The 21,483-nt window shown below is 49.7% G+C and overlaps 1 protein-coding gene across 7 annotated transcripts in view; it reads right to left on the bottom strand.

Annotated features, from left to right (window-relative positions):
- SYNJ2 (synaptojanin 2) overlaps window positions 1-21,483 on the bottom strand; it is a 117,785-nt gene that overhangs the window by 44,364 nt on the left and 51,938 nt on the right. For 5 of the 7 annotated variants that reach the window (XM_003776952.5, XM_054558376.2, XM_024248278.3 and 2 more), the window contains exons 5-6: window positions 12,278-12,361; window positions 90-151 (exon numbers count right to left, since the gene is read on the bottom strand). In XM_003776952.5, coding sequence (XP_003777000.4) covers window positions 90-151; window positions 12,278-12,361 — 146 coding nt within the window. Of the gene's footprint in view, window positions 1-89; window positions 152-7,160; window positions 7,769-12,277; window positions 12,362-21,483 lie in introns of those variants that run through there. The other 2 variants (XM_063725075.1, XM_054558375.2) reach the window with 2 other exon arrangements.

Below are 21,483 nucleotides of genomic sequence, written 5' to 3'. Positions count from 1 at the left end.
TCCCGTCGCACCCTCTTCCTTGTGTCTGATGGGAGGACGACGTCTAAGGATGACAATGACAGGCTTGGATGGTGTCAGACAATCCCTACCTGTCGAAAGCAGGGGCATTGGCTTCCAGGCCTCTGTGGAGTCTCAGATGATGGGAGCCAACCTAAAGCAAAGAGAAGTAACAATAGTGATTCTTCCTGCTCTGCAAACCAAGGAGGCCGTGGTTTTTCCCATTCTCCTTCTTACTGCCAGCCAGGCTGCATGTGGCACCCACTAGGCCACCTCTGTGGCCTCTTCAGGGCTCAGGAAGGCTGAGCTCTCTGGATTCAGCTAACAGTGCTCCAAACTAAGGTCTAGGTGCCTCGAGTCTGGCTTTGCTGCTGCCCAGTCCTAACTGCAACATGACCGTGTCTGCTGCAATTCTTCCACAGGAAGCAGATCCAGGGTAAGATGATGAGGCAGATGTCAGCTCCTAAGCTCTCTGATAGCACAGAGGTCAGTGAAGCCAACTGTGGAGACAGAACCTGCTTCTCAGCCTCCTTTATGCCTTCAGGGACACCAATTTCCCCCTAAAATCTGAGTCATACTAATGATCAAATTTGCCTTATTATTAATAGAACTATTTATTTAATACTCAACTTAGTTTAAAAAATACATTTAAAATACATATTGTTGCTGGAGACAGCTTAAAGGGGCTTTCACTGGCCAAATCTGGGAAAATTTGAACATCAAACTATATGAGGACAGTAATGGATTTTAACCTGATGAATAAAGTAGAAATTCATGAATCTATACTGATGATAACTAGATGGGTGAATAGATGGATGGATGGATGGATGGATGAATAGCTGGGTGGATGGGTGGGTGGGTGGATGGATGGATGAATGAATAGCTGAGTGGATGGATGGGTGGGTGGATGGATGGATGAATAGCTGAGTGGATGGATGGATGGGTGGGTGGATGAATAGCTGGGTGGGTGGATGGATGAATAGCTGAGTGGATGGATGGATGGATGGATGGACGGACGGATGGATGGATGGGTGGGTGGATGGACGGATGGATGGGTGGGTGGGTGGGTGGGTGGATGGATGGGTGGGTGGGTGGGTGTGTGGGTGGATGGATGGATGGGTGTGTGGGTGGATGGATGGATGGGTGGGTGGGTGGATGGATGGATGGGTGGGTGGGTGGGTGGATGGATGGATGGGTGGATAGCTGAGTGGATGGATAGATGGGTGGATGGGTAGGTGGGTGGGTGAGTGGATGGATAGATGGATGGATAGATGAATGGGTGAATGAATGGGTGGATGGCTGAATGGATGGATAATGGGTGGATGGATGAATGGGGAGATGGATGGATGGATGGGTGAATAGATGGGTGACTGAATGGATAGATGGATGGGTGAATGGGGATGGGTGGGTGGATGGATGGATGAGTGGATGCATCAGTAGATGGATAGGTGGGTGGATGGATGCACAGGTGAATGTGAGGATGGATGGATGGGTGGGTGAATGGGTAGATGAAAGATGGATGGATAGGTAAGTGGGTGAGTGGGTGGGTGGATGGGTGGGTGCATGGATGGGTGGATGGCTGGGTGGATTGATGGCTGGATCGCTGGATGGCTGGATGGGTGGATGACTGGATGGATGGATGGATGACTGGCTGGATAGAGGGATGGGTGGATGGTGGGTAGACAAGTAGGTAGATAGGTGGATGGGTGGATAGATAGGTGGATGATGAGTGGATAAGTAGATGGATGGGTGGGTGGATGGGTGGATGAATGGATGGGTTAATGGGTGACAGATGGGTGAATCAGTGTGCAGGTGGGTGGGTGTGTAGGTGGGTGAATGGGGAACAAGAGAGGGCTCTATAGTAGAATACCAAGTGATAAATTTGGAGGAAATCATTTAAAAATCATCATTTTACAACTGTCATAGTAAAGAATTGTTCAGCAAAAGTTATCTGTTGATGATAAATCTTAAGGGAAAGTTTAGTAAGAGGCAGGATACCAGCATGGTCTCAAAGTGTCTCCCATAGATTGCTGATTAGTTAAAGGGAAAACATATTAACCGTAAGTGGAGAAACTGAATAGCACCTTGACTGGGTGACCAAAATTAACATCACTAATGAGGGGCAGATGGACACCGTGTGCCTCCAGTTCTGGTACCGTGAGAAGGATACAGCATCATGTAGGTAGCATTCTGGTCAGGGATCCATACACTGAATGTGATTATAATGAAACACTAGGAAACGTAAAGGTAGGGACCCTCAACTTAATGGAAAAGAAGGCTTGCATTCTCCAAAAACATCAATGTTTTGAAAGACGGAAAGCCGAGGAACAGATGCAGATTAAAGACTAGAGACATGACCACAAAATGCAGTATGTGATGCTGGACTCAAGGCGGGAGAAGGTGCTTCAAAGGACATCATTGAGACAAGTGATCAATTTGGAATATTGCCTGCAGATGAGATTGAAGTACTTTGTCAATGTTAAATTTCCCAAATGTGTACCTATACTATGGTGATGTAGGAGAGTATATTTTGCACTTAAGTAAAGAGACACTGACGTGGTTTGGATGTGTGTCCCTTCCAAATCTCACGTTAAAACGTGACCTCCAGTGTTGGAGGTGGGGCCTGGGGGGAGGTGTTTGGATCATATGGGCAGATCCCTCATGAATAGCTTGGTGACAACCCCATGGTAATGAATGAGTTCTTGCTGGTTCACAGGAGAGCTGGTTGTTTAAAGGAACCTGCAACCTCCCTCTCCTTGCTCCCTCCCTCATCATATGACACACTGGCTCCCCTTCCTCTTCCACGATGACTGTAAGCTTCCTGAGGCCCTCCCCAGAAGCAGATGCTGGCACCATGCTTCCTGTATAGCCTGCGGAACCACGAGCCAAATAAACCTCTTTCCTTTATAAATTACCCAGCCTCAGGTACTCCTTTACAGCAAGGCAAATGGACTAACACCGACGTGATATATGCAACCTACTCTCAAACGGTTCAAAAAATAATAACGTGTGTGGCAAAAGGTTAAAATTTAGTGAATCTGGGTGAAGGACATATGGGAATTCCCTCTTGTTCTTAAACTTTTTCTGTAGGTCTGAAATTATTTCAAGAATAAGTTGTTAAAAATGCACTCTTTAGTTTTGCTTCTGTTTGAGTGTTGTAAAAGTAGTGCCATCAGATTTATCTATGTTATGAGATGCAGCTATTATCGTGCTTCATGTATCATTGTATAACTCAACACTACAGGTGATACAACTGCCCCATCTCAGACTCAAGAAAAGCACCCATCTAGAGAACTGGTTTCTCAGCAATAGATTTAGAGATTCCTCGGAGAAGGTTTCCTTTTCTTTTCTTCTTCTTCTCTTTTTTTTTTTTTTTTTTTTTTTTTGAGACAGGGTCTTACTCTGTTGCCCAGGCTGGAATGCAGTGGTGCAATCACGGCTCACTGCAGCCTCAACCTCCCAGGTTCAAATGATCCTCCCACCTCAGCCTCCCAAGTAACTGGGACTACAAGTGCACACCACAACACTTGGCTACTTTTTTTTTTTTTTTTTTTGTAGAGATGGGGTTTCGCCATATTGCCCAGGTTGGTCTTAAACTCCCGGGCTCAAGTGATCCACCCACCTCGGCCTCTCAATGTACTGAGATTACAGGCTTGAGCCATTGTGCCCGGCCAGGTTTTTTTATATAAACAATTCAACAAAGTCCCAAATCCCTTTTGGTCCTAAGACACTTTGGTCACAAGTGAAGTGAGTGCAAAATGAGGCATCTTGGCTGTTGGCTAATGGAGCTCCTAAGAAAGGCTCATCCCAAACCTGTGGGTTTTTTTTTTTTTTTTTTTTTTGCTGCCTGTGTTGCCTCTGTCCTTTATCCCTATGGCCATCAACACCTGGCTGAGGAAATCTCAGAGAATTTGAAAACTTTCATGGCTGCACTACCGAGAGGCCTGCTCCATCCTGCACCAAGGGAAGTCGGCGATTCGGTGTACCCCTCAGCCATCCTCTGAGAGGTCACCAAGGGCTAAAACCCAAGAGAGGGGCTACCTGCTCTGTGTCGCCTGTCAGTCATCACAAGAAATCTCCCCTGGCTTCAGGGATGAGCGGCAGCTGTTTATAGGATCATTCCCATGGGAGCACAGTAAGAAGAGACTACAAGCTCGGCAGGCCAGGGCTAAGGAGCCTGGCTCTCCGTCGTGACAAGTTCTATTACTGGACATGTCTAACTGTCTCTCCCTGAGTCATAACCCAAAGCCTCTTCTTTTAATTAGGTAAAAACTGTCGCACAGATGACTGGACCTAGCAGGGTCCAATCCCCAGGCTCTATAGCTCCCCTGTCAACATATAAACTGCATTATCAGTCAGTAGTCTGTTCCTCAGTTACTGAGTGCCCTCCGAGTCAACATGCCATTGGGTATCGTGGAAAGGCAGGAAAGGGATGGGAGATGCTGAATCCCCTGCCCTGGGTGATGACACCTAACCAGGACCCCCATGGAAAGACCCAGAAGCACTTCAAAGTTTCTAACAAGTCTGCACAAGTGCAAATTAATTTGACAGAAACTATGCCCTTGAGTCCAGGGAGCAGGCAGCAAAGCAGGGTGAAATGAGGCACCTGCCTTTGATGGGGTCCCCTTAACCACATCAGTGAGGACTCAGGGAATGTGGCAAGCAGATGGCATGCCCTGGAATCAGCTGCCCACAGCAGAAGGCACAGCCTGCACAAAGGCTGCAGCATATCTTTTCTGAGGCCTCAGGCTTGTCTTTCATCCTGGACTTAGACAACCATTCCGTGTGGACAGGGCTGGGCCCAACTGTCACAGGTATGGTCAATATCCCCTGCAGTGGCTAGTCCAATATCACTGCTGACAACAAACCTTTCTACCTCAGAGCACTAAGAAGTCAGGAGCACCACCCCTGGGTGAATGACCAGAGCAGGGAATGGGCAGAAAGGATCTGTAAGTCTAGACCAGTGGTACTCAAAGTGTAGTCGTTGGACCTCCTCTGGGTGCTTGTTAGAAATGCAAAATCCTGGGCCCACTCCAGATCTGCTGAGCCAGACTCTCCAGGGGTGGGACCAGGGATCTGTGTTTTAACAAGCCCTCCAGGAGATTCCTATGCACACATGCTGAAGTTTGAGTGGCTCTGGTTTTGACTTATTTCTGGACTTGTTATGTTCCCTTTCGGCTCAGGTTGCAAATGCCCATGAAGGGGTAGAAGGTACAGCAGAGAAGACAGCTCCAGGGGCCATGTGCACACCTGCAGAGGTGCATCCACACCTGTAGAGCTGCATGCGCAATTGCAGAGCCCTGTCCACACCTGCAGAGCTGTGTCCATACCTGCAGAGCCAGGTGCACACCTGCAGAGCCACGTGCATACTGGCAGAGGCATGTCCCCACCTGCAGAGCTGCATGCATACCTGCAGAGCCGCGTGCACACCTGCAGAGCCATGTCCACACCTGCAGAGCCGTGTTCCCACCTGCAGAGCTGCGTGCATACCAGCAGCGGCATGTCCATACCTGCAGAGCCTCAGGGACACCATGACCAGGCTCAGCTTGCCACAGCTGCTTCCTTGGGCTCAGGGCCTCAGGCTGGGTCCCTCTATCCCTTAAACAAGTTGTATTACTGGACTTGTCTAACTGCTTCTCCCTGAGTCATGACCCTAAGCTGCTTCTTTTAAGCAGGTGGAAAGGCAACACAGTGAGGCCTTGGGCAAAAGTGGAGGGGAGCTTGCTCTTCCTCCATCACCCCATGCATCCCTTTTGTCTGGGTTCCTTGGGCCTCATATCCTTCCTCCCCTCTGTCCTGCTCCAACACTGACCAGCATCCACCTTCTCTGGTGTCACCTAGTCCTGAGGTCACTGAGCTTCAGAAGCCAAAGGCATGAGCTGCAGCTGGGGGCAGGGTCCACCACTGTCACTGCATTTTGTAGCTTCCCTTCTCCTCCACCCCGTGGACGAAGGGCCAGCTACTCTTATCTGGCCCCTAAAGTCATTAGTTCAATCCTATAGACCAGAGACTGAGGTTAGGTACACAGCCATGAGGACAGACAGGGTCTGGAGAACTCCTGGCTGTGGAAGTCACAGCAGAGTCTCGATCAGCACTCAAGAGGCCCAAGGATCGCAGACAGCACCTCCACACCTCTCCCCTGTACCCCACCACTCCTACCAGACTTAAGGCTACCCGAAAATCTCAGCTCAACGGCTTCCCATCTGGTGTCTTTCCCCTCCAAACTAACACTTCCTAGACTTCTGTCTAATTGTGTCTCTACCTCTTGCAGCCCTTTAGCAGTGCCCAGCATGTGCTGGAGCCAGCTCCTGCAGGCTTGCAAGCCGATGGTGCACCCAGCTGGTCCCAACTCTGAGCTCAGTGATGTGGAGCCGTAGGTTGAAAGTGACCACGATGGGAGAATTTACACCACAGCAATGGACAAATGCTACAAACCAAAGCTCCCTGCACCCAGTCTGACCCCAATAAAACTGGCTTGCCAGCACAGCACCGAGTGGTTCCCATACTTTTCTGCACGCTGGAGTCACCCACGGGTCTTCAAAAAGGACGGCTGCCTGGCTCCCGGCCCCAGATATTGTGACTTAATGTGTATGGTATCAACCTGGGTATCAGGATTATTCAAGCTCCCCAGCACAGTCTTCTGTGCAGCAAGGTTGGGGATTACTGCTTGAGTAGCTGCTGGTATGGGATGCAAACTCCTCAGTGTAGTATCCACAGGCCCTTGACCCAGCCCTGCTCACCTCTCCTATCTGTCCTCCCGTTCCCTTCATGCCCAGGACTTCAAGAAGCTACCCAGTGACACTCCCTGATCACTGTGAACCCAAGGGTTACAACACCTGCACCCATTTTTCCGTCTGCAAGGGCTACCTTCCTTGCCCGAGTGCTTCTTCCTCACCCCTCCCCAGTCTGGACCCTTGGGCAGCCCACCCCACACCCTCAGCCTGGGAGAGCTGCCCCCAGGGCCTCTCCCTTCCTCCAGCACGGCTCTATCCACACAACACTGCCATGTCCTGCCCCCTGCTCCCTGAAGGCAGGGACTGTATCTGATCCCTGGTGCCCCCTACACCTGGCAGATGCTCAGTGAATGTTTGGGATGAATAAATGGCTTCATCTGGGGTTACTGATTTACCATGAGTCTATGAGGGATGAGAGATAAGACTGACCAGGAAGCTGTCTTCGTGTCACTACATCTCACGGTGTCCCTGTCCCCGCGAAGAAGACTGACCAGGAAGCTGTCTTCATGTCACTACATCTCACGGTGTCCCTGTCCCCGCGAAGAAGACTGACCAGGAAGCTGTCTTCATGTCACTACATCTCACGGTGTCCCTGTCCCCGCGAAGAGGACTGACCAGGAAGCTGTCTTCATGTCACTACATCTCACGGTGTCCCTGTCCCCGCGAAGAAGACTGACCAGGAAGCTGTCTTCATGTCACTACATCTCACGGTGTCCCTGTCCCCGTGAAGAAGACTGACCAGGAAGCTGTCTTCATGTCACTACATCTCACGGTGTCCCTGTCCCCGCGAAGAAGACTGACCAGGAAGCTGTCTTCATGTCACTACATCTCACGGTGTCCCTGTCCCCGCGAAGAAGACTGACCAGGAAGCTGTCTTCATGTCACTACATCTCACAGTGTCCCTGTCCCTGCGAAGAAGACTGACCAGGAAGCTGTCTTCATGTCACTACATCTCACAGTGTCCCTGTCCCCGCGAAGACAGGAGGAAACTCTCATTCAGTGCTCAGGACACCAACAGCCACACTTCTCCGGATGCCACTGTTGGTTTTATCTCCTGGGTGTTATCATTTGTTTCTATTAGTATCAATAGCAGCTGTCATTTTGAGTACTTTTTAGGTTCTAGATACTGTGTTAAATTTTTTTTTTTTTTTTTTTTTTTGACAGAGTTGCACTCTGTTGACCAGGCTGGAATGCGGTGGCATGATCTTGGCTCACTGCAAACTCCACCTCCCAGGTTCCAGTGATTCTCCTGTGTCAGCCTCCTGAATAACTGGGATTACAGGAAACTGCCACCACGCCTGGCTAATTTTTGCATTTTTAGTGGGGATGGGATTTCACCATGTTGGCCAGGCTTGTCTTAAACTCCTGACCTCAAGTGATCCGTCCACCTCGGCCTCCCAAATTGCCGGGATACAGGCGTGAGCCCCCACGCCAAGCCAAATTCTTATATTACGCTCTTTAATCCTCTCTAGAACCCTATAAGGTAGATATTGTTAGCCCCATTTTACAGAAAAGTAAACTAAGGCATGGCACGGATAAAAGCCTCTCAAACACACATGGTTACAAAGTGGGGGAGCCAGAGTTTGAATTTGAGCCCAGGTCTGCATAGCTTCAAAGCTCGTGCTCTGAGTCACTGTCATAAACTGGCTGTGACCGTGGTTCTTTCTGCGGTGGCTGCCGGGAAGCTTGGAACAAGCATCAGATTCCTTCCCACGCACACAAGACCCACGGCACGCACCGTGGGCACCAATTTGACTCTTTCCCTTCATCCGGACCTCTTCACTTATTTTTGAAACTGTTATTCTACAAGCCATCTCATGTCCTTTTTCGAAAAAAGAAAGGTACAAACACACAAACATGCCCACCCAGCGCCACGACTCCACGAACTTGGCGAATGATTTCTGGCAGGGAAGAGGCGAAGGCAGGGCAAGAGGGGTCTGCTCTACTCAGCATTCTCCTCCATTTGGTTCAGTTGCAGGAAACTTCAAAAGACAGACTGAACTCACCTTGGCAAGGCACGTGTGTGTACAGGCATATGAGGGGGAGAAAGCTTCTACAATGACCAGGGGAGCAACGTTGTCAACTGCAGACACAGATCATAAATAGATTCTCGAACTAGCTAGACCAGGGAGCAATTCGCTTTAAGGGTAAAATTTCAACGTGGCTATTTATAAATTGCACAACCCATTTACACAGTAAAAATGGAATTTATTAAAGGTATACGGCTGCCAGAAATGGAGTCAGGAAGTACTGAAGGTACCATTCCCGGGAAAACACACAGACAAATCTTCATCCATGACCCTCTGCCTACCTGAGCCCCATCCTGCCGGGCTCCTGGGTTTCCAACGGCAGCTGTCAAGAAGGGACAGCATTGCAGCTTAATACGCAAGCTACTCACCCCAAAATCTTTGCACTTTTCATCTAACCTAAGTGAAGAAGGAAGAGAAAAAGTTCAAAGTGGAGAAAAATAACTAGAAGCAGCCTTAGGCTTGATAGTGACAGTTGAAGCCGGTGATGGTAGACCACCACTTCCCGCTGCCCTCCCAGCCCCCTCTGAAGATGACTTCATCTCTCTTTGATGATGAGTGGTGTTTAGAGGCTAAACACAGGTATTAGGCCCAAAGGTTAGCAAATCCTTAATAAGATTAAGGAACACTAAAGCCTTCTGAAGCTTGTTTTGAAGAAACCATGGAGGCTGGGCGCGATGGCTCACGCCTGTAATCCTAGCACTTTGGGAGGCCGAAGTGGGCAGATCACTTGAGGTCAGAAGTTCAAAACCAGCCTGGTCAACGTGATGAAACCCTGTCTGTACTAAAAATACAAAAAAAAATTAGCCAGTCGTGGTGGTGGGTGCCTGTAACCCCAGCTACTTGTGAGGCTGAGGCAGGAGAATCTCTTGAACCCAGGAAGTGGAGGTTGCAGTGAGCCAAGGTTGTGCCATTGCACTCCAGCCTGGGTGACAGAGCAAGACTTCGTCGCAAAAACAAAACAAAAAGAAGCAGCCATGGACGCTTTGGTGCAGCACAAGTGTTAAGAATTTAAGAGGGTGAAACAGCTGCCAAATAACTGAGACCTCGGGGTCCACTGCTCCTGGCCCCTGACAGACCAAGGCACAGTCATCCCATGGCAGGTCAGGCTACATCTGAGGCAGCACGAAGGTCAAAGTGAGACCAAAACGAAATACCAGAGGGGAACGACAAAAAGGAGTGTTGTTTTTTAGATGAGGGAGATGAGAACATTGAGAGTCTTAGAAACAGGAGGGAAGGTGGCCAAAGGAGTTGGGAGGCCTTAGAGAAGACAAGAAGAAGAGGGAACCAGAAGACTCCCTCCAAGGGCTGAGGGTGAGTCACACGGAGAAGAATCAGACATACTCCTGCACACCCCAAAACACTCGAGTCAGACAGACGCAGCAGTGCAATACAGGAGGAATTCACCAAGAGTCGGAACCATCCCCAGTTGTGGCCTGGAGGACAGACCTTTGGAGGTCCTGGAAGAAGGATCCCTGAACTGGCCTGGCCAGGTGCGGTGGCTCACGCCTGTAATCCCAGCACTTTGGGAGGCTGAGGTGGGTGGATCACCTGAGGTCAGGAGTTCGAGACCAGCCTGGCTAACACGGTAAAACTCCATCTCTACTAAAAATACAACAAAATTAGCTGGGTGTGGTAGTGGGCACCTGTAGTCCCAGCTACTCGGGAGGCTGAGGCAGGAGAATGGCTTGAATTCGGGGGGCAGATGTTGCAGTGAGCCAAGATTGTACCACTGCACTCCAGCCTGGGCAACAGAGTGAGACTCTAATCTCAAAAAAAAAAAAAAAAAAAAAAAAAGACCCCTGAACTGAGAGTCAGAGGGTGGAATGGATGAATTCCAAAGGGTCCTTCCCAAATTCTAAGAATCCATCATGACCATTCCCCTAATTTTTGGATTTCTTACAAACTTTACATGAAACGCAATATGGTCTCCCTGTCTCCTTTTTGTGCCACACTCATTCGATCAATTGTTTCATTCTCCTGAATACAGAGCTCGAGAAGTTTCCAAAGGAAAACTCCATATTTGAAGAAAATCGGGTTTCAAAAACTCTTTTGGAAAGTCTGGAATGGGAAATCTATAAAGACAGTAGATGAACAGTTGAGTTGGCCTGAGGGAGACTTGGAGGGGATGGGAGAGACCACTAACGGGGACAAAGTTTTTTAGCGGTGATCAAAGTGTTCTAAGATTAGATTACAGTGGTGGTTACACAACACTGTAAATGCAGTAAAAGCACCAAGTTGTAGGCGTTAAATGGGTGTGTAAGTTATATTGCAATAAAGCTGTTTTTCCAAAAACCTCCTTTGGGCAGCCCTCCGGAGGAATTTCTGTGTCACAGCTGTCCTCAGGAACGTTTCTCTGGAGGCCGTCAGTTATCTTGTGCAGTGTGGTGCGCTCTTTCTAGTGGAAAGACTGAATGTTAATCAAGCCTTTTCTCCCTACCAGAGCATGCAGCCTAAATGAGACCTCCATTCATCCATCTCACTGCCCAGGCTGACCCAGTACTTCACCAATGCTGTCACTGCAGCGTGCTGACAGCCACTGGGACAAGTGACTCACCTGCTCCTGGCACAGGGTCAAGTCAAGGACCAGGCTAAGAAGCTGAACCCAAGACTGGGGACCCTGAGTCCAGCATTGTCAAACACCCCCTGGAACCTGGCAGATGGCACTCTGGGCCCCGCTAGCCACTGGCTGGCAACCCAAATGCAGTCACACGAGAGCTGTCGGTAAGAAGAGCCGAGAGGCGACAAAGGCCCTGGCCGAGAGGCTTTCTGAAGGCACCCATGTCCCCTTGGGACAGGGAGGAAGACGGGGGATTAGTGGGGAGGCCCCTCTAGTCCACTCGGCCCATAACCCACCTTGTTAGAGACCCTGGTGAAGGAGGCAGCGTGTCATTCCATTGATGACAAATGTGTTCTTGGAATGTGCCCCCACCCTGTGCTCTTCCCAGGAGAAAGAATGCCAAATCTCTCTGGCACTGACCAGAGCCCTGCTTTGGACGGCAAGGGGTATTTTTAGAAATCACGGGAAAGCTGTGGAAGTCTCACGTGGCCCCACAACAGGCAGCACCGGGTGCCAGACCTACGCAGCCACAGAGCCTTCCTGAAGCCCTCTACGAGAGTCACGGCTCTCAGAAACGTTCTCAGTACACCGAACTCAGGGTCTAACCTCAGGCAGTGCTACCCAAGCTCACTTCGCGGCACCCACTCAGCAGGCACCGCAGCACCGTTCCGGAGTCAGTGGCTTCACACAGCATCCTTGACGACCAGAAACAACAAAGTGGTGTCTGTGTTTTGTACACACACGCACACATGCACACGCACACGCGCGTGCGCACACACACACACACACATACACGTGTGCACACTTTGACAGCTCAGCTCAACACAACAGGGCTGAGGAAAAAGACTGGAAACTATGCCATGAAAGGAATGTGTTAAAAGAAATCTTCTCCAGCTGTTGAAGAGAAGGACAGGGCGGATAACATCACAAGGGGACATTTAAGTTTTTTCGTGACCTACCTGAAGCCCTGGCTGCTCCCAGAACAGTGGAACGGAGCCTCTGATCTGGACAAAAGATGACACTCCATCGTCCATGTAAATCGTCTGCAGCACAACGAAACAGAAAGGGAAAGGTATTCTTCAATGAAACCGAATGTCCTGGGCTGGGTAATGGGATCCAGCCGGCTGTGACCCGACACCGGCAAGAATGAAGGGCGGATGGTGGACTCCGGCGTCCTCTGCTCCCCCATCCGGCAATGCGCCCTGACCTCTGGCCGGGTGCTGGGTGGGCATGCTGGCTGTCGACCAGCCTCTGAGGAGGGGGTCTGTTGGGGGTTGGGGCCTCCCAGGGTCTCCGGCAATTCACACTTCTAGGGCACAACCTTATCACCACCCTGAAAATCCCAGGAACAGCCTTCCGCCACCCCCTGTATGAATAGAAGTCAGTGTGCTCTGGAATGTAACCTTCCTTAGAGCCCTCTATTTTTACCTTGGCAAATAGCTAAGCAGCAGAGAGCTATGAAAAAAGGACTGAATGAAATAAAATGCACCAGTGATAGCCAAAAGACCTCACTGAGTGTGCTAGCCAGTCTTGTACTTGACAATACAAGACTCAACCTGACCTTGTACTTGGTCCTGGCCCTGCCCCACTGTGTTCTTAAACACACCACTCAGTTAACACACACAACACGGTTTCCACAAGCTTCCAGTGTGACAGCACCTGCAGAGAAACAAATGATCCGTACACTTTAAGACATCTATCTCCTCCCCACCCACACGTACAGCTATTTCAGAGTGTGCCTGCAGGCCTCCAATGACGCTGGAGTGCAAGGGAGTTTTAAAAGGACAAGAAGTACGATCCCGAGCGCCAGCAGGGGCAGGCGGCGACACTTATCAGATGCGGGGCCTTTATCTGCGCAACTCTAGCCTGGCCTGGCAGGGTGGCCTGGGCACTGCTGTGATCCTTTCCGTTCCTCACCGGCCTGCTCCCTTACAGGACAGCTTCCCAGGCAGGCGAGATCACGCTCAGATCACACAGGAATGAGTCATTCTGCAGTGGAGGACCTGAAAATTAGAGCCACTGTTTCCCTGGACCATACGAACTACAGGAGCCTGGTATCTATATTGTCAAACTGGAATTCTATCCTTTAATCTCCAAAGGAAAAAAGCATGTGTTAAGAACATGCTGTCTGTTTCCAGGTATTGAGTGCAAAGCGGTTACACTCCATTCTTCTACTAACAAAACAGAATAAAATAGCAGGTTGCTTGAACGGCTACAGACATAGTTGGCTACCATGAAATTAGGTACACACAATTGACCGGCGTGTGTGCCCTGCATAGGCCCAGGTTCCTGGAAAAGAAACCAACGAGGCCAACATTTGTATATAAAGACAATGTTTAACAATATCCAGGCTGGGCGCGGTGGCTCACGCCTACAGTCCCACCACTTTGGGAGGCCGAGGTGGGAGGCAGGCTTGAGCCCAAAAGTTCGAGACCAGCCTGGGTAATAAAGTGAGACCCCCATCTCTACCAAAACAATTTTTAAAAAGTTAGCCGGGTATGGTGGCATATGCCTGTAGTCCCAGCTACTCGGGAGGCTGAGGCAAGAAGATCACCTGAGCCCAGGAGGACGAGGCTGCAGTGAGCTATGATTGCACCATGACACTCCAGCTGGGGCAACAGAGCGAGATCAAAAAAACACCAAACAACAACAAAAACCAATGCCCACGATCTATTTAGGCTGAGGAACGTCTCCCTTCACTCTGACTGCCATGTGCTAACAACACTGCTTCCAGCATCAGATCAGACTCCTCCCAAGCTGAGACTTGCCCAGAACCAGCTTCTGAAAACACCGAGGGCCGTCAGTGCTCTGTATGCCCCTCCCTGCCCACACTGGAGCAAGAAGAAAGGAGCTCCAAAGTTCTCCACCCCGTCCTCCACAGGGAAGCAGGCGACGTCTGTACCCCGTCCTATCAAGACTGTCTTCTTTGTTCCCAAGGTGATGGGTATAACTTGACCGTCAAATGCAAGTGATACGTTTCCATTCTGGGCCAACAACTTTTAACACCAGCGGAAGAAGTGATGTCTCACCTCACAGATGTCATTTTGACAGAGGGCTCTTGGGGTGGGGAGGCAGGACAGAGAGTGGAAGCAGGAGAGAAAGTGGGCTCTGCTATTAGCGCAAGCTGGGTCCCACTGCCACTTTGCAAACCCCCATTTGCCCAGCAGGGTGGCCCTGGGCACATTACTTAGCCAACTTCAGCCTCAGTTTCCCTCTCTCTACATGAAGTTCATGTCACCTTGTGGGCAGAGAAGGGATGAGCTGTGAGGGGTAAATGAGGGGGCATAGTCCCAGCACAGAGTAGCCACTCAAAAAACGAAGCTGTTTTCTCTTCCCCAGAGGCCCTGACGCTATGAGTATGCACAGGGGCACCTGCTGGCGTCGGAGAGAGCTTGGATCCTGGGAAGAAGGAGGGATTCAAGAAGGAACAGACGAGAGGTGGGAGGGAGACCAGGAAGAGCAGTGGGGCCACGGGAGGAAAAGACGGAGGCCCGTGCCAGTGCTGTGATGACGCCAGGCCAGTGCCTAGACCCCAGACTGAGCAGCCAGAGGGTGACCCTGAGTGACGCTTCCAGAGCAGTGGGAACAGAAACCTAATGGCCATAAAAAGAGAGGGATGAGGTAGGAAAACTCACAGGGGTGCATACACCTTCTATCTGAAAGGCTTTCTGCTGACCCTCTACTTCCAGATACAGTGTCTGCAAACCAATTATCTCCAAGTCTGCATTCCTGGGAGGACACGCAGTCATCCTAACCTCCCTGAATGAGTCAGTAGCCTTATCCTGAATAGCCAAATATTTATCTTACATCCTTTTTTTTTTTTAATAGACTGAGGGGACTTTTTGGTCTTGTTTTTCTGTGTAGTGAGTCAGCACTGCAGAGCAAGCCCACCAGCTATGACTCAGCAGAGCCAAAAAGACTCAAGGCTTCCTCCCAAGGAGGCTGAGATGCTATCTACACATGCACACAACATCTGTGCGTGCACACACACAACACATGCACAACCCACACACGTGTGTATACAACACATAAATGCACACACTGCCCACACACACAAAAAACAAACACAAGGCACATGACACCACACACACGTATACACAAATGCACAATGCACATGACACATACACACAACATGTACAACACATAAATGCACATACCACGCACACACTGTACACATATAACCCATGCACACACACACACAGCCTGCCTCGGAGAAAGAAGATTAATTATTCCTCCTAGGAAACATGTTAAACCAAAGCAAAAGCAGAGGGTGCCACAGGGCCCCCCTTTTCTGGCTCCCTGAGAATTAATTCCTAAGAAGCCGATCCGCCTGCCAAGAGTCCCCACCACAAGGAGCCAGTCTGCTCCTGGTCCGGTCCCATCATTTGTTTGCCAGACGATGACCGCACAGCCGCCTGTGCGCACGCTCCACTTCCAAATGGCCAGCAGGCCTGGCTGGTGGATCCTGTTTCCTCTGCAGGGGTCCCAGGCCAGTGTGACCTGCAGGCAGCACCACAAGGGGCTCACCTGCCTCCCCAGCACAGTCCTCCTTCCTACTGGAGGCTCAGCACTAATTTCCTCAAAGTTGCTCCCTACACCCTGGGGCAAGGCCACTGAGATGCAGAGCCTGCCACCTCCTCAGATGTCAGGTGGAGGGGGAGGCCACGCTGTGCTATCAGAATAAGTCTACCCGACTCTGTCTACAGGAGCACGTTAAAGGTCTCCAGAAGCGCCAGACGGTCTGCTCCTGTACCACAAGCAAAGCTTATGGAGGGCTCATGACACTGTCCCAACCCAGGCCCTCAGCTGTGACTTTGCAAACTCAAGGGGGTAGGAAGTGCCAGGCTCCCTTGAGGGACCTCTCCAGAATCCCAGCAGATCACTGGCACCTGAAACAGGTGAATCTCAACAGGGTCCCAGGCAGGTTCCCCTGCAGACCACGCAGCCCGATCCTCATGGGGCTGCTTCCCTGAGCTCAGCAAGGACCCACAGGCCGAGCCTTGCTCCACTCCCCTGACTCATCCTAGAAGAACCATCCTCAGCAGGTGGCTGCAGAGCCAGAGAGGGCAGCGGGGCTGCCGCTTCGCAGGAGCATACTAACTGTGCATTCCACTTAAAGACATGTTTTGTGTTTTAAAAATGAACTTAGATCAACCTAAGCATCGGTACTGCTATAAAGTGACATAAACAAAAATATTCAGTGACTCCAGAGACAGAAAGCGAGGGGTTCCCTTGGCATATACAAGTGAGGCAACAGGAGTTTCTTGCTTTTGGGGAACAGTCACTTCCCTGCAGCCATCTCTGCTCCTCCTGCCTCCGTAATGTTTTAGAAAAAGGGCTGTCATACCTGTGTTTTTTGGCTTGGAGAAATGCTGATCCCCCACCAGGCCCATGCCCTGGTCCCATGTGTACAGGAAGCATGAACCCTCTCTGCTCCTCCAGTTCACCTGTGTTTCTTTCTGCTCCATACCCCTCCTTTCTGGGCTGTGCGCAGCACACGCTTCTCTCTGCCCTGGCTCTGCTGTGCTTCCCCTCGCCCTCCAGGCAGGGGTCACCAGCTGAACACCACCTATCGGAAGTACCACCTGGAAGGGCTGCAGCACCTGCCAGGGCCAGCTTCACCTGCCCCACTCCTGCTGCGCCCCCATCACGCCACCACTGCCCCCCATGCCGACCCGCCCGGGAGCAGAGCCTGGGACCTGGCAGGCTCAGTCACGCTTTGCTGAAGGCCCACGTGGACAGCCCTGGACTCAGCGTTGGGAAGTGACAGCTCCCCTTCCTGGGTAGCCAGGCTGTCCAGGGTCTCCGATGGATGGGCCAGCCCGGGAACCTCCAGGCTCATCAGCACAGCCTGAAACATAGGCACCCAACCAAGAGCTATTGTGGGTGTACGGCCACTTTCCCGGGGCCCCGCTACGCATCTCTTGTTAACGAAGTCACCACGGGTTAAGTTATGCTCTCTAGGTGGGGCGGGGACAACATCTGCAGCTGCTGCATCTGTGGGTGAGCGGCAGGTGGTGGTGCCCAGCTGTCAATCACTGCTGCTCCTGGGAGTAAGGTTGGGTGGGGACTTCATGGACAGCAGCCCTGTCTAGCCCAGGGCCCAGAGGACGAAAAAGGACAAAACACACACACTAGGAAGCCCACAAAGGCTTATGGGAGCCAAGAAATCCCTCCCCAGCCCTGACAAGGAAGGGAGGTGGAGGCAATGTCAACAGCATCGGGCTGTACCCCAGGAGCTGAAGGGCAGGCTGCTCATATCTCTATGGCCTTGCCAGGCTGCCCGAGGTGGGATTCAGGAGATGTGGGGCAAGGTCCCTGCCTCTGAGCTCTAACAAGCAAGCTGGCAACACAGGAGACAAGTGCCAGTCAGCAGGCACGCAACACGAAGTGGCCAGCGCCAAGGCCCAGCCTGGTCTGTGGCAGGGCTTGCTGGTCTGTAAAAGTGAGAAAGCAAAGATTGCAGCGAGAGTTCTCACAGGGCCACAGGTGCTGCCTGTAAAGCACAGTCCTCTAACAGGAGCCGGCATCCGCGTCCCAGGGTGAGCTGTGTCCCTTCCAAAAACCATATGGTGAAGTCCCATCTCCCAGTACTTTAGAACTTGTTTGGAAATAGGGTCTTTGCAGAAGTAACGGGTTAAGATGAGGACAACTGGGCCGGGCTCGGTGGCTCACGCCTGTAATCTCAGCACTTTGGGAGGCTGAGGTGGACAGATCACGAGGTCAGGAGATCGAGACCATCCTGGCTAACACGATGAAACCCCGTCTCTACTAAAAATACAAACAATTAGCCAGGCGTGGAGGTGGGCGCCTGTAGTCCCAGATACTTGGGAGGCTGAGGCAGGAGAATGGTGTGAACCCGGGAGGCAGAGCTTGCAGTGAGCCAAGATTGTGCCACTGCACACCAGCCTGGGTGACAGAGCGAGACTCCGTCTCAAAAAAAAAAAAAAAAAAAAAAAGATGAGGACAACTGGAGTAGGGTGGGGCCCTGATCCAGTATGACTGGAGTCCTGGAGAGACACAGGCAGAGGAGGCCACAAGAAGACGGAGGCAGAGATGGAGAGATGCTTGCCAGGGGCCACCAAGAGCCGGGGCAGTCAGGGGGGCTCGGAAGGGTCTTCCCCGGGGGGACTTTGAAGAAACAGCAGTCCTGCCGACACCTGGATTGCAGACTTCCAGTCTCCAGAACTGGGAGAGAATAAGTGTGTTGTTTTCAGCCACCCAGTTTGGGGTACTTTATTATGGGCAGTCCTAGGAAATGCATGCGGTTTGCTTTCATTTTCTGTGTTAGAATGTCCGGTGTTTTAGAAAGGACAGTGCCGCTAAAGGACAGTGGTTCCCAGGGACTTACTCGATGAGATGCAACAGATGAGACCCCAAGTCTTAAAATTCTGGTTGAAATCCAAAACCAGTATTTTAAATAAAAGTTCAAAATAAAAGGTAACGAAGTGGGGCAGGGAAGGGACTCTCCCTATGCAGACATCAGCCAGGAAGGAGAAAACCACCTGGCTGGGTCCACAGCTTCTCTCTCTCTCCTCTTTTTAAAATTTTTCAAAATTTAACTTTTATTTTAAGTTCAGGGGTACATGTGCAGGTTTGTTATATAGGTAAATGCGTGTCATGTGGGTTTGTTGTACAGGTTATTTTGTCACCCAGGTATTAAGCCTAGTAGCACCCATTAGTTATTTTTCCTGATCCTCTCCTCACCCTCTGATAGGCCCCAATGTGTGTTGTTCCCCCTCTTTGTATCCATGTGTTCTCATCATTTAGCTCCCACTTGTAAGTAAGAACATGCAGTGTTTGGTTTTCTGCTCCTGCCTTAGTCTGCTTAGGGTAACAGCCTCCAGCTGCATCCATGTTGCTGGAAAGGACATGATCTCATTCCTTTTCATGACTGCATAGTATTCCATGCTGTATACAAACCACATTTTCTTTATCCAGTCTACCACTGATGGACATTCAGGTTGATTCCATGTCTTTGCTATTGTGAATAGGTCTCTGAGGAATCACCACATTGTTTTCCACAATGGTGGAACTAATTTACACTCCCACCAACAGTGTATGAGCGTTCCTTTTTCTCTGCAACCTTGCCAGCATCTGTTATTTTTTGACTTTTTAACAATAGCCATTATTGTGTGAGGAGGTATCTCATTTCACACAAGTCAAATAATATTCACGCAAGTCAAATAATAGCCATTTGACTTGTGTGAGGGGGTAGCTCATTGTGGCTTTGATTCTCATTTCTCTAATGATCAGTGATGTTAAGCTTTTTTCCATGATTGCTGGCCGCATGTATGCCTTCTTTTGAAAAGTGTCTGTTTATGTCCTTTGCCCAGTTTTTAATGGTTTTTTTTCTTGGAAATTTGTTTAAGTTCCTTATAGATGCTGGGTGTTAGACCTTTATCAGATGCATAGTTTGCAAAAATTTTCTCCCATTCTGTAGGTTGTCTGTTCACTCTGTTGATAGTTTCTTCAGCTGTGCAGAAGCTCTTTAGTTTGGTTAGATCCACAATCCTCAAACTAATAAGAGTCATTTATGACAAACCCACAGCCAACATCATACTGAATGGGCAAAAGCTAAAAACCAGCACAGGACAAGGATGCCCTCTCTCACCACTCTTATTTAACATATTAATAGTATTAGAAGTTTTGACCAGGGCAATCAGGCAAGAGAAAGAAATAAAGGGCATCCCAATAGGAAGAGAGCAATCAAACTATCCCTGTTTGCAGAAAACATGATTCTATATCTAGAAAACACCATAGTCTCAGCCCAAAAGCTCCTTAACCTGATAAACAGCTTCAGCAAAGTCTCAGGATACAAAATCAATACACCAACAACAGTCAAGCAGAGAGCCAAATCAGGAACACAATTCCATTCACAACTGCTGTGAGAAGAATAAAATACCTGGCAATACAGTTTATGAGGGGGGTGAAAGATCTCTACAATGAGAATTACAAAACACTGCTCAAAGAAATTGGAGATGACACAAATGGAAGAACATTCCATCCTCATGGATAAGAAGAATCAATATTATTAAAATGGACATAATGCCCAAAGCAATTTATGGATTCAAAGCTATTCCTATTAAACTACCATTGACATTCTTCATAGAACTAGAAAAAACTATTTTAAAATTCATATGGAACCAAAAAAGAGCCCAAATAGCCAAGGCAATCCTAAGCAAAAAGAACAAAGCTGGAGGCATCACACTACCTGACTTCAAACTATACTACAGGGCTATAGTAACCAAAGCAGCATGGCACTGGTACAAAAACAAGATATATAGACCAATGAAACAGAATAGACAACCCAGAAATAAGGCTGTACACCTACAACCATCTGATCTTTGACCAACCTGACAAAAACAAGCAACGGGAAAAGGATTCCCTATTCAATAAATGGTGCTGGGATAACTGGCTAGCCATATGCAGAAGACTGAAACTGGACCCCTTCCTTATACCATATACAAAAATCAACTCAAGATGGGTTAAAGACTTGAATGTAAAACCCAAAACTATAAAAACCCTGGAAGACAACCTAGGCAATACCATTCTAGACATAGGAACAGTCAAAGACTTCATGACGAAGATGCCAAAAGCAATCCCATTTTTAACCAGATATTTACGTAACAGCCTCGTTGATAGCCACAGTGCAGACATTCTGAGCAGAATTACAGGCAAGTAATTGCAGCTGCTGCCCATCTTAGGGCCCCCTGCTCTGATGTTCCTCTGAGTGGGGACTCTGAGAGGCGCCTCCTCATCTCCGTATCTACCCTCTGAACACTGGAGCAGGCAGAAAGTCCCACACAGTAAAGGCAGGTGCTCAAACCTATGCTGGATTAAAGTGGCCAAAGTCCGCATAAGGCGTTCCTCTCACAGCAGCGGCAGTGAGGAGAGACGCAAAGCCACACCTTCACTCAATAAACACAGGGCACCCAGCTTGCCCTGGCAGGAGTACCATACATGTGCCTTCCGGGGTTTTCCTTTCTTACGGCTTACACCACTGTATTCCACATGGTGGCCTTATCCTACAGATTGCAAGTTAGAGCAAAAATTTAAAAGTTGTAAGACAGCATCTCTGGAAATGAGAACAGAATTTAGAAAAAACTCCAGAAGAAATTAAGCAGATGGCTATATTCTAGCGGAGCGGATGGGAGCGGCTGCT

Source organism: Pongo abelii, chromosome 5, assembly GCF_028885655.2.
Source record: "Pongo abelii isolate AG06213 chromosome 5, NHGRI_mPonAbe1-v2.0_pri, whole genome shotgun sequence".
NCBI lineage: Eukaryota > Metazoa > Chordata > Mammalia > Primates > Hominidae > Pongo > Pongo abelii.
This window is presented reverse-complemented; position numbering and strand designations above follow the sequence as displayed.